At 54.8% G+C, this 12,829-nt stretch overlaps 5 protein-coding genes across 5 annotated transcripts; 2 read left to right on the top strand and 3 right to left on the bottom strand.

The window, feature by feature from the left end:
- Positions 1–81: 81 nt before the first annotated feature.
- Positions 82–2,055, top strand: MGL_1375 (uncharacterized protein; the record flags this gene model as incomplete). The annotated part of the gene is made up of 1 exon (XM_001731140.1): positions 82–2,055. The coding sequence occupies one exon, from the start codon at positions 82–84 to the stop codon at positions 2,053–2,055; it is 1,974 nt and encodes a 657-aa protein (XP_001731192.1).
- Positions 2,056–2,762: 707 nt separating this feature from the next.
- MGL_1374 (uncharacterized protein) lies at positions 2,763–3,845 on the top strand (the record flags this gene model as incomplete). Its single annotated transcript, XM_001731139.1, has 1 exon — positions 2,763–3,845. One exon carries the CDS (start codon positions 2,763–2,765, stop codon positions 3,843–3,845), a length of 1,083 nt encoding a protein of 360 aa, XP_001731191.1.
- A 97-nt stretch (positions 3,846–3,942) lies between these two features.
- MGL_1373 (uncharacterized protein) lies at positions 3,943–6,474 on the bottom strand (the record flags this gene model as incomplete). The annotated part of the gene is made up of 1 exon (XM_001731138.1): positions 3,943–6,474. The coding sequence occupies one exon, from the start codon at positions 6,472–6,474 to the stop codon at positions 3,943–3,945; it is 2,532 nt and encodes an 843-aa protein (XP_001731190.1).
- A 1,069-nt stretch (positions 6,475–7,543) lies between these two features.
- Positions 7,544–10,155, bottom strand: MGL_1372 (uncharacterized protein; the record flags this gene model as incomplete). Its single annotated transcript, XM_001731137.1, has 3 exons — positions 7,544–7,651; positions 7,755–9,626; positions 9,670–10,155. The coding sequence occupies 3 exons, from the start codon at positions 10,153–10,155 to the stop codon at positions 7,544–7,546; spliced, it is 2,466 nt and encodes an 821-aa protein (XP_001731189.1).
- Positions 10,156–10,561: 406 nt separating this feature from the next.
- Positions 10,562–12,547, bottom strand: MGL_1371 (uncharacterized protein; the record flags this gene model as incomplete). The annotated part of the gene is made up of 1 exon (XM_001731136.1): positions 10,562–12,547. One exon carries the CDS (start codon positions 12,545–12,547, stop codon positions 10,562–10,564), a length of 1,986 nt encoding a protein of 661 aa, XP_001731188.1.
- Between the last annotated feature and the right edge of the window lie 282 nt (positions 12,548–12,829).

Below are 12,829 nucleotides of genomic sequence, written 5' to 3'. Positions count from 1 at the left end.
AACGCTGCTTCGATGGAGAGGATGCGGATGTATGCAAGCCGCATGGCGAACGCAATGCGTTCTGCCCTCCATGGGACCACGATGATGCAAAGATACATGCCACTGCCTGTGGCTGCCGTGCGTGCTCTGTCGACAACACCTTGTAGAGCGAAGAAGACCCGGCCCGAGCCAGCTCCTTCGTTCCAATCGGTGCGCAAGTCGCCGTCCCAGTTGCTGAGCTATGACCCAGCTGAACTTGATGATACGTTTGTCGGCATGTCTGGAGGACAGATATTCCATGAAATGATGCTGCGACACAAGGTGCACACTGTGTTTGGGTATCCGGGTGGCGCGATCTTGCCTGTGTTTGATGCGATTTACCAATCGAAGCATTTCAACTTTGTGCTACCACGTCGTGAGGATGGTGCAGGACACATGGCTGAGGGCTTTGCGCGTGCACGCGGTGTCCCGGGAGTCGTGCTGGTGACGTCAGGGCCTGGTGCGACGAATGTGGTGACGCCGATGCAGGACGCCATGAGCGATGGTGTGCCGCTCGTTGTATTTTGTGGACAGGTTGCCACATCGGCAATTGGATCAGATGCATTCCAGGAGGCCGACGTCGTGGGTATCAGCCGCAGCTGCACGAAATGGAATGTGATGGTAAAAGACGTTGCTGAGCTGCCGCGTCGCATCAATGAAGCGTTCAAAATTGCTATGAGTGGACGCCGTGGACCTGTGCTTGTCGACTTGCCCAAAGATGTGACGGCGTCGATTCTCAAGCACCCGATTCCCCATTCGTGGACGAGTCCCGAGCTATCGGAGATGCCTAGTCGCGAGACAGCCATGCAGCGCAAGTCACGCCTGGGTGGCCTGTTAACGCCGGCAGATGTTCTGCCTGAGCTTGAGCAGGCTGCGCGCCTTATTTCTATTGCACGCCGACCAATCATTTATGCGGGCCATGGTATTGTTGCCCACAGCGAGGGCCCACAGCTGCTTCGTGAACTAGCCATGTCGCAGGACATTCCTGTGACAACGACTTTGCATGCACTGGGTGCATTTGACGAGGAGCACCCCTTGAGTCTGCACATGCTTGGTATGCATGGCTCTGCGTATGCGAATTTAGCGATGCAAAGTGCTGATCTGATCATTGCGCTGGGTGCCCGCTTCGATGATCGTGTCACAGGCCGTGTTGACAAATTTGCGCCTGCTGCCGATGTCGCAGCGGCTGAGGGCCGGGGTGGAATTGTTCATTTTGACATCATGCCGAAGAACATCAATAAAGTCGTGCAGGCAACGTGTGCCGTGGAAGGCGACGTGACAGCGAACCTGAAGCGCATGATACCCCTCCTATCGACGTCGCCAGATCGGAGTGAGTGGCTCAAGCAGATTCAGGCATGGAAGCAGCGGTACCCATTCACGTACGAGCCGTCGAACCCTGAGCTCCTGGAGTTGATGAAGCCGCAAGAAGTAATTGAAGCACTTGATGCAGCTGTGCGCGACATGAAAGACAATGTGTTTGTGACGTCAGGCGTAGGTCAGCATCAGATGTGGGCTGCACAGCATTTCCGCTGGCGCTATCCCCGCACATGGGTGTCATCTGGTGGTCTAGGCACGATGGGCTTTGGTCTTCCATCAGCGATTGGTGTAAAGGTTGCAAAGCCGGAGGGTGTCGTTGTGGATATTGATGGCGATGCGAGTTTCAGTATGACTGCTATGGAATTGGCCACTGCTGCGCAATATGGCATTGGTGTGAAGGTTTTGCTGCTGAACAACGAGTTTCAGGGCATGGTTTTGCAATGGCAAGATTTGTTCTATGAGCGTCGTTACTCGCACACAGAAATGCACAATCCCGACTTTGTTAAGCTGGCCGAGGCGATGGGTGTCAAGGCGATCCGCTGTGACAAGCTTGACGAGCTTCCCGACAAAATGAAGGAATTCGTGGAGTACGACAACACGAAGCCGATCCTCTTTGAAGCACGCGTTGTAAAGAATGAACATGTGTACCCAATGGTTCCTGCGGGTAAGTCGCTAGAGGAGCAAGTGCTTCATCCCTCGTTCCGTGTTGCAGCTGCCTAGGCTAATTTGAATTCTGATCTTGTCTCTGGGCTACAACCTTGACTGTGTATCTCTTGCATTTCTCCATGCTTCATTTTTTTTTTCTTTTGGATTTTCTTGCTATGTGGTAGGGGCAAGTGCCAAGATCGAATCAAAGACAATTGGAAGATTTGCGTCGCTGCATTTGATTTTCATTTTTTCTCGTGTCGTTCCATTTTGATTTATGCTGGCGGATCGCAGTTCGCACGTCTTCATGCACATCTGGCTTGCCCCGTGTGCCTGCCTGCATGCTATGGACTCTTTCGACTCTACAGGTAGACATGGAGCGTCAGAACTGGTGAATGATATCTCAGTCGATAGGTAAAATGAAAATAGTAAAACATCTGTTCCATCATTGTTCCTCGACCTAGTCGTATTGTCATCGTATCTTTTTGGACATTCGGTGAGGGTAGCGGATGGAGGGCCTGAGGTAAAAGTTTGAGTTGGGAGATTGTGGAGTTTGTTAGGTTGGGGGTCTGTCTGAGCCAGGCTAGCGAGGCCTGGTCAAGCGAGCTTTGTGTCCGAGGTCGTCCGACAATCAGAAAGACTGACGGGCGACCCAAGTGGCATTGAACTCATCCGTTCATCCGTCGGTATCCGCACAAGCCTAAGCGACGTGCTGGATTACTGACGCCTCTTTCGTTTGTATACGCAAGTCACCATCCAAAAGCCATTACGCACGACGAGGCATGGCTGACGCGGTTTCAGCAGACGCAGCAGCCGCGACGCAGTGGCTCTTTACGCGCGAGGATCTGCAATTCACACCCAGTGTGACGGGCGTATATGACGCACTCCTGGATGCATCGTCATCGCCTAACAAACATTTAGCACAGACCATGACGTCAGAGCAGGAGCGTGTTCTCCGTGGTAAGGGGGTACACCTTATTTACAAGATGGGCGAATTTCTCCAAGTTGGTCAGCATGTCATGGTTGCAGCTGCGACGTATTTTCACCGCTTCTTTATGCGCCGACCACTGCAGGTCCATCGTGCTGGCAGCGGATGGTCTCATTACGAAATAGCAGCAGCATGTGTGTTTCTAGCATGCAAGTCGGAGGAATCGCTACGGAAGTTGCCATTTATCGTCGATGCTGTTATGGCATCGCTCGACAAGTCGCCAGAAGGTCAAATGCGTTGGGCTGACCGTTCTTTCCGCTCGCATCATGGCTCTCACGAGTTTGCGAAATGGCGAGACTGTATTCTGTTGCATGAGGAAGCGCTACTAACGACACTCTGCTTTGACCTGGTGGTGCCTCAGCCACATGAGGCGCTGGTGCGTGCGACGCGCGCGATGGAAGTTGAACCTGCTTTGGCTCGTCTTGCATGGACGATCCTAAATGACTGCATGCGTGATCCTGTGTGTCTATTCTTTGATGCGCCTGTGCTTGCCGCAGGTGCCTTCCTGAAGGCATGTTGTGAGCGGCATGTCGATCCAGCCATGTATTATGCGGCTCGTCCGCGTGATGCTCCACGCATTGATACGGCAGATGCATATTTTGACTGGCTCGATGCATTCGACGTGGACGAGGACGAGGCTCGAGAGGCCATGACTGCTATAGATGCGGATGTGTATGACTTTCATATGCCGCTACAACGGCCAACTGTCTCTAAGCCAGCACACACGGCGGGAGTGCGTGAATCACCAGCCGAGTCCGGGGCGCCACCCACTGAGCCTTTACCTTCAGCGACTCCATCCGACTCGGCGTCTGCCCCCGCCGCACCTTCCGTGTCAGAGTCTGATGTGCCTGAGCCTCCACCAACTAACGTCACATGAGCGTGTACGCTTGCGTAAGTCGATCCATTGTGCCAACCTACGTATTCCTCTTGTTCGCAAGCAAGGGTATACTAAATAATGCTGTGTATCATCCTCATCATGCCCGTGAAGCCCGATCCAATAATTCGCCCAGTGATACGGGCTCGTATGTCACTCGTCCCTCTGCCGCGCCCTGCTCGAGCGCGACAAAGATAACATCATCGTCCAGATAAAACGTTGTACCGAATTTTCCGTCGACGTGCCGTGCTACGCGTAGCAAAGCCAAACCGCTAGATGGCTCTAGCTTGTTGAGTGAGCGCACAAATAGGTCACGTTCACTCGCTCGTTCTTCGACAATGTGACGGAACGACACATCTTCGAGCGTCGGAGGCGGTGCATCTCCCTGTCGGGCATGTCCCGTGCTCGCCGAGCCTAAAGCGCTTTCAACGGGTGTTGTCGCTTCTGTGGCCGACGCAGTCGCAGCAGCCGTGGGTCCGGACACTCCGGGCCGAGGCGTCGTCACGCGGTCATGCCCACGGTCCAGCGCCGCGTTGATGTGCTGAAGTGCTTGTCGAAACATGCATGTTACGCCCTGCAGCGGGATAGTAGCTTTGGAAGCAAACCAGCTACGCCAAAATTCGTACCAAGCGGCGATTTCTGCCAGGTCTGCATCTGTCTGCGTAATCCATGCGTGCAAGATGTCGAGCCAACGAGGCGCTACTTCCGTCTCGAACAAGCGGTTCAGTACACTGTCGCGCAGAACGCCTTGCCAAGCCAACACGCCGTCAAGCACACGCATGTCTTGCTGACCTGGATCGACGTGGAATTGCGTTCGTAGTGCTTTTGTCATAGCGGGCACAATGCGCTCCAAGAGCAGTGCCTCCCACTCTTTAGGTGTAAAGACACTGCGCCATATGAGGAAGTGGGCGGGAATGCCCAACCTCACATGCCAGGATGCAAGGACACTTCGCCATTTACGACGTGCCTCGCCCAACACAGAGACAAGACGCGCCTCGCCTATAGGCAACCACGGCAGTACAAACACATGAAGTGGTACAGCTTGCGTTTGATTGGGCTGGTTGGGTGTCCAGCCTTGAACGGCACGCTCAAGTTTCGGTATAATAAGCTGGTCCAGCACATTGTCTAGCACAAAAGGTGGTAGAATGTCACGCCATGTCTCGACAAGAGCTACGGCCGGCGCCGCATCATGCACGTCCCAAGTATTCGTTAGCGCTGAGCGTATGACCGGCATCCATATGTTCCATAAAACGCTTTCCCAGGGCGTCATGGGCCGTTCGGCATGGGATGCTGCGGATGATGTGAAGGCGGGAGCAAGGAAACAAAGCCAGGACGCCAGTCGTTGGACTCCGCGATGCGGTTCAGCCAATGGATCCCAATCAGCGAAAGTATGTCGCAAAGCAGGGACCAGCGCTCCAGCGACAGCTTCATCCAATTGAAACTGCTCCATGAGTTCACGAGGGAGCCACGCCACTCGCTCCATCGCCGGTGCAAGGTCATCAAGAGATGTGCTGTTTTCGCCCGATTGACGTAAAGTAGTGATAACGTGCATCACAGACGTTAAGCGCTCATGTTCCTCAGTCGCTTTCTCTGCACGTACTCGCAATGCCTCTAGATCTCGCTGAAGCCAGCGTTGCCTTTCACGGATCCCTGCGCCGTGACGTGCGAGACGATCGAGTGCCTCTTTGCTTTGTCGGCAAAGAAGTGTAACGTTGTGCTGCAATTCGGGTATATGTTCATGAACATTTGTTAGTCCAGCCGGCTGGCTCTGTGCCAAAGCAGCGGCGACAGAGTCGACTTGACGGATTTCCGACCCTCTCGCGTCGAGGATGGTCGTCTCGAGCTCCCCAGCAGCTTCAGCAACCATTTCGTCATATGTTCGGTAGACGACTCGTACTCTATGCGCCTTGTCGCGCCGTTTCCATGCTGCTGCCGAAGTGACACGACCATGGTCGTCGCCGTCGTCGGCGTCAGCATCATCATCATCATCATCATCATCACCATGCCCATCGTCCTCGTCACTGTCGTCAAGCTTCTTCGACTGTCTTGAGCGCACATTCGCGCGGCGACGGCTCTCATTCCCGCTATGTTTGCCTTTACTGGCAGACTCATTCACAGCAGTCTCTCTCCGCCCATCGAACGCGACACCAGCTCGATTCGGCCGCATCTTGACTTCAATCGGGTTCACGATCCCTGTACCATGCTTACCGAGACCACCACCGGACCAGCCCATCTGGCGCATAAGTGCTGCCGGATCAAAGCTGCCGGTGCCTGACGTCCGTGAGAGTGCCGGGCCAGCTGACATCGGGGTTGGTGCCGATCCAAGTCCGGTACGAGCAGGCACTTCATCGTCATCTGTACGTTCGTGCATTTGCGGTGCATACTTCTTCTTCGTGCCCAGTCCTGCACCGAAGGAACGCCTCTCAATCACTGGATCTGGGTCGTCATCATCATTGCGCTCGGCACTCATCGTTGTCGTATTGGCGCTCGAGCTAACAAATGCAGGGAACGCTCGGCGCTTAGAAGGAACAAATGATGGTACTTTTCGTGATGGGCTTTGAGCGCCATCCGAAACGACAGAGTCATCGGAATCTGTGCCCTCATCCGCGTAGGCAGACTTGCGCCGAGCCATGATATATACTACCACACTCCGCTTTGTGGGGTCGCGTCAATGACAACCGCAGGTGATGGAGGAGGATGCTCATGTCGGCGGATGACTAAGAGTTGCACCACACTAAACACGTCCACCACTCTCGTGAGCTACTGCTGCCGGTATTTCCTTGCATACGGTTGCTGCTATATTTATGAGACATACATGGGTGTTCAAGATTATGTACCTGTACAGAAGGAGCGCAAAATGAACATGGGAGAAAGCAAGAAGAAAACGCGAAAGTCAAAAGTGTAGAAGTAGAAATGCAAGATGAGGTTAAACAAGCATAGCGTTGTGTTGGCAGGGGCGAAAAGCCTTGCAAAACAAAAAAAAAATCCACCATCTCAAGTCCTGCTTCCGTTATGCATAATATTTGTAGGCAGGAGGCAAATGAACCAACAACAACATGATCAGACCGCACCGTTAGTCCACATCCAGGTCAGCGTTACTGGCGACCTCCTTAGCTGTATGATCAGGCTTTTTCATTGGAGACACGGCCAAAGCTGGAGATGAAATCGCTGGCGAAGATATCGTCGTCATCAGCATGGACTTGGGTGAGCGATCCACCTGTGTGGGAGGAATAAGTCGAGCTGCAGCTGGGGCTTCTGCCGCTGCATCTTTTGGCTCGGCACTGTCAGTGGTGGGAGTAGTGGTGGCAACGTCCTCTGACACATTTTCTGGCTTCGCGTCATCAGCACCACGTGGCTCATCGTTGGATGGACAAGTGTCATGTGGGCTGTCTGACTTGACGTCTGCAGCACGCGGTTCTTCGCGTGGCATGCGCAGGTTATGTGCCTCTTGCTTGGACGTATCAGACACATTATCATGATCCTGCCTAGCGGGCACGGGTTTGTCAGCGGGCGGACTTGGAAGCCGTTCTTCCCTTTTGCAGTCCCAGGAGCCCGCCACACAGCCTCATCCTGTTGGAGGGGCTCCTGGCTAGCGGGTGTTTCGTGATGCCTCTCGGCAGTCACCGGTTCAGTGGCGTGCTTCGGCTGCTCCTGAGGTGGATGCTGTAGCAAAGCATCACTCATGGCGTCACTAAAGTCCTTCAATTTCGGTGTGCTCGCAACGCGTTTCTTGCCTTTGCGCATCGAAGCATCGTCTGTCCTGAAGAAGCCAAGATCTCGGTAGAGCTCTTGTCGGGGCGTAGCAGGCGCTGGCATTTGTGTTAGAGAACGAGACGCGGCACCGCGCTCAGCTGAGCCTGAAGGACCCGACTCGTCGCGTGGCGTTCCCTGGCGTTGCGATGCGCGACGCACCAGTGGCGTGCCGAAGGCAAACGAGCCACTAAGCTTGCGCTCATGCTTCTGAGTAAGCTGTGATCGTGTCGCGTCCTCTTGCAGCATGAAGCGGTGCACTTCAGGCTGTCGAGTATTCCATGACTGGGTGCGTGAGAGACGCGGCACGTCGGCGTGGAAAGGCCGCGCAGCAGAATCGGTGCGAGTATTGTCTTGCGAAGCCAGCTGCTTCTCCACCTCCTCGGGCGTACGCATATTGTCGAACGGATCAGGCTGTGCCGACGATGGTGCCGGCGGAACCTGCGATGGTATCGAAGCATGGGTCTGCAGCTCGTTTGACGGTGGTGGTGGTGGCGGCGCAAGCAAGGGCTGGAACTCCTGCGTTGGACGGATCTGGAAGGAGCGTTTCGTCGAGATGCGTGGCGGCAGCTGCAGACGCAAATCGCGCGTCGACGGCATGGACTTGAAGCCGGCGTACGTGCCAGACTCGAGCTGTGTGCCCCAGTACTGGCTCTGGCTGTGTTCGAGGCGGCGACCTTTCGCTGCAAGTGTGCCTTTGGAACGGCTGCCTGACAGTTTGGGTACGCGCTCCTGACCGAGCGACTCATTCGACGAGCGCTTGCCGACCGAAGTTTCTTCATTCAGCTTCCGGTATTGTGCAGGGCCCGTGCCGTTCAGTGTCGTTCGCTCAGCACGCTCGCGATCGCGCTCATGCGGAGGAAAGAAGGGCGTGTTACGGTTGATGCTGGCCGCGGCCCGTTCGCTGCCATTCATGGTATGATGCGCCTTGTTATCCAGGGCGTCAAATACACTCGTGACAGACGAGTCGGCCGGATCAGGCGGCGGATACAGCACATTGCCTTCTTCATACTGCTCGCGCAGCCATGCAGGCAAAACACCCCGCTCGCGACCAAAGTACGATGGCTTGGGCGCGATGGTCTGACCCTGTAGACTCTCGTTGATGGGACGGGCCGCTGCCGCTGATACATGTGGTGTATATGGCGACGTCAGATCTTGCGACGCAATTTGCGATGATAGTTTCGTTGCTGACGTCGTTCGGCGCTTCGTATCTGGAGACAGCAGGTGCGGCGATACCACCTCGCCATTCAACAGATGCGGCTTGTCAGGCTGGAACTGACCACTAGAGCTCGAAAGCACCGTGAACGTTTTTGGCCGTGACTGCCGCGAGGCCTTCTTGAACTCGCTGCGTGCATTGAGACTTGCCTGAATCAGCGGACTCACTTGTTGTGCCATGGGCATGGGTGCTGAGGGCCGCAGCAGCGTCGGTGCGGGCGGCAACTGCACGTCTGACACTGACGCCCCTGTTGCCTGCTTACTGTCATGGGCACGCGTTTGCGCCGATTGCTGCGCTTCGGCCTCGTCAAGAGAGACAATGTGAGGTGTGCCTTGAGCACCGGGCGGGCGTGCAACGACAGGCATTGGACGCACAAGGCGTGGCTCAGACGGACTAAAGACAACTTTGTGGTAGCCAAGCTCTGGCTCGTTGTACGTTGAGCTGGACGTATCGCGCCGGTTGACCGCATGATCATCGGGTACTGGGCGCGGTGGTGCCTTTGGCACCTCGAGCGGTGTCGGCATGGGCTGTGCGTGTGGTGGCAACGTTGGCTGCAAGTGTGACAGCGACAGCGACTGCGACCGCTGAAGCGAGCCAGTGCGCACAGGAGTCATGTCTCGGTCGACGACAGAAGCGGTGCTTGAGACTCGCGATCCAACGTGACCACGACGCCGCCGACTTTGTGCTGGCTCCGTCTGGACAAACATAAGCTCGCGGGACGCGGTGTGGCCACGCTGTGCCCAAGCAGCAAGGCGGAGCATCGCATAAAAGTGACCATGACGTATGCCAAGAGGCAGACGTTCAAACAACGAGAGAATCTGTGTCATGTTAGCAAGCTGGAATAGGGAGCAAAATACATACATTGATTTCGTCATCGACCGAGACGCCAAGCTCACTGCGCAAAAACTTGACGGCCGCATGTTCATCCAGTAAGCCGTGGCGACGCGAATGCGCCGGCTTGATGCGGCTGGCCCAGCGCGTATATACATCAAACTCATGGGGCGACAGGGCGGACTCGTCAAGGAAGCTTGGGCGCTCGTGTTTGAGACCGGTCGCCACAGAACCGGGCACATGCACCGAGACAGACGGAGAAGGCTTAGGTGAATCATGCGGATCCTGGGGCAGGTGTGTTACTGGAAGTGGTGGGCTCATTTGCGGCGACGTGACACTGGTTTTGGTAGACTCGGCTGTGAGCAAGGAGGCAAGCGAATTACTAGGCGTGTCCGATACTGCCGACACGCTCACTTGAGTGTCGATGGGTGATGTGAGCGTGGTGAGATGAAGCTGAGGAAGTTGATTCGAGAAACGGTCTGGAAGAACAGGAGTAGGCTTACACACACGAGGCATGAAAGCACGAGGGGAGGCCAAACGTCGTCGTCACCTTCTTGCTATGGACGCAAGCTCAATGTCGGTTCTTTGCGTTCACACGTGTTTTGTTCTTTTTTTTTTTGTGATTCGTGGTGATGGGAACAAGAGTCAACTGCTGCTGAGACGCCCGTGTATACACCAGCCTTGGGTTCTCCTAGATGAAAAGACACTTCTCACACCCCTGACTTTTTGTCGCGGCGTTACGTCGTCGCTTCGACGGCCCGGCCGTGCGTGTGGGACAGACAAGTACTTGGACGAGCTCCATCACTCACGTGACGAGTATTCCCGCATTTAGCAGGCGTTCCTGAAGCGCACGGCTGTACAAGACTCTAGATCAAGCTCGAACAAATCCGCACAGACTATATGCGGCTGTATATTGTCTTATTTATTTCCCTGATATATCCCACGAGGATCGACGCACATTATTAGTAATGTGTCCTTCATGTGTAGACGACCCCTGGCTGCGCTTGGCCTCATATGCCCCATCGCTAGGCGTTGCATCTGCTTGTGACGAGCACGGTGAGAGGCAAAATGTCGCAGAAATGTGCTTGTAGTGGCCATTCATGTTTGCTATATCTCGTAGAAAGCAACGGTAGCTTGGCGTCATGCGCCAAGCCTCGATACGCAGCGCATGACAGCGCAGCGAGTACATGTCGCGCGCTGTTTGTGAGGTCAATCTTAAATCAGGCAGCATATGGCACAAAGTCACACCATAAAATGCCTGCTCGTGCTGCATGGATAGCGCCACAAATTGCCGCACATACAGTTGGCACCAATGTCGAAGAAATGATTCACTCGCATGCTGCTTGACGGCCTCCATAAGTTGGTGCATGAATAAAACGTCCGGAGCATCTGCTCGCTCGTCGCCCAGCATCCACTCTGGCATTGAGCGCATCATCGACCGCAAAGTGCGCTTTGCGTGTCGGTTGTTTTGTGCATCAAAGGGTAGGAACGGCGGCGGGGCCGGCGTTGCTGCTGACACAATGATTTGTCCGGACTCACAATCACACAACACATCCCAGCACCCAAGCTCTTCGATCCGCGGGTGCGTCGTGCCGGCGATAAATCCACGCATCGATCTTAGCGTGTCCAAACTCGCTAGTGTCACATAAGGTATAGAACTTGCAACAAACCCACGCAGCACGGCGCCGCATCCACTGACTAACGCGCATGCTGCCAGCACATGCTCGACAACGACTGTGGCAGGTGAGTGATACGCGACAAACAAAACGCGCTTGTGTGTAATGAGCGCATTGAACAGAAGTGTGACGGGATGTGTGTAGACGCCATTGGAATGCAAGTGTGGATGCAACAATAGCAGCTGCTGGTGGTGATGATGCTGGAGCAAGGGCGAACGATGGTGCTGCTTGTGCTGCAGGCCATGGCTGCTTGAGGGCTTCACAAAGCCAAACGTAGAAAACAAACGCGATAGCGAGTATTCGCCGACTTCCTCGGGAAAAAGGTACAAAGGAATGCTGATAGGAATGCACACACGTCCAAACGAAATACTTGTGATGTAGTAGTGGCTCGGTCCACACATATGCTGCGGTTTAGAAATTAGATATCGAGAGCGCACGAAAGAGCGACGACTATGCATGGAGCTGGTTGACGCAGAAGAATGGCGCCGACTTTCGCGCATCGTTGGAAGCGTCACATCACTCGCAGAAAGTGCCGAATACAGCTGCATATGTGTGGCGACAGATGTGAGAGATGTGCATGGTGCATCTTGCTTGGAGAATGACAACGGCGACGCGACCATGCGCGTACTGTTGCCACTACTGTGGTACATGGCATGTAGGATGGGATCGCTCCGCATACGAACTTTTTCCGAGTAGCTGACACATGAGAGTGTTGATATAGGCAACGAGTTCAAAGATTCGTGCAGCTGAACGAGAATGGATGGGCTAGGGTTTGTGACGTACGCGTCGAGAGCCAGGACAAGCACAGGCTTTAGCAGGGAAACGTGTGGATGCATCGTACCTACAGCCAATGCAAAAAGCTTTGCACCGCGACGCGCATCGGCGGTATGAATGGTGCGCGCTGAGCTAAGAATGTAGATGCAGTCGCCTGCATCCGTAGCCTCAGTATGCGGCGACTTGGTCACAACATGGGCTGGTCGCTCAGGCACATGTGGAAGCGAAAGCTCCGAGACGCGGCGAATCAGTAATGTCCAGTCACCGTCTCTTTTGTGTAAGCCATCAGGGATCATTTGCTCGGCTAGCATGTGCTCGTCGAGGCCAGTGTGCACAGGTACACTATGCTCGAGCACAGGCCCTTGGTCTGCGTGAAACGTCGCCAGTACGCAAAATTGACAGAGACTTTCCGACGCAAAATAAGAGAGCGAAGTGCTCGATGTAGACTCCGACGTCATGTTAGCTGGCGCAAGTCAGGGATGGTCGTGGACGTCTATATCCTTCATCACGCAAAGGACGCCTGTCGCGCAAGACGTGCCATCACATGTAAACGTGATGAGACTATGTCACGAAGTGCCACAAGGAGCAGAATATCGCATCATGTGACGCCGCACCAGACCAAGCATTGTCATTACACCATGTCAAGCGTCGCATCCTCATCGAGCATGCGCATGTGGAACGATAGGGCTACGGTTGAGCCAGGGGCTCCATTCCTCCACCGCTGACGCCTGTGGCGGTCG

Source organism: Malassezia globosa, assembly GCF_000181695.2.
Source record: "Malassezia globosa CBS 7966 chromosome Unknown mgl_sf_3.1, whole genome shotgun sequence".
Lineage (NCBI taxonomy): Eukaryota > Fungi > Basidiomycota > Malasseziomycetes > Malasseziales > Malasseziaceae > Malassezia > Malassezia globosa.
This window is presented reverse-complemented; position numbering and strand designations above follow the sequence as displayed.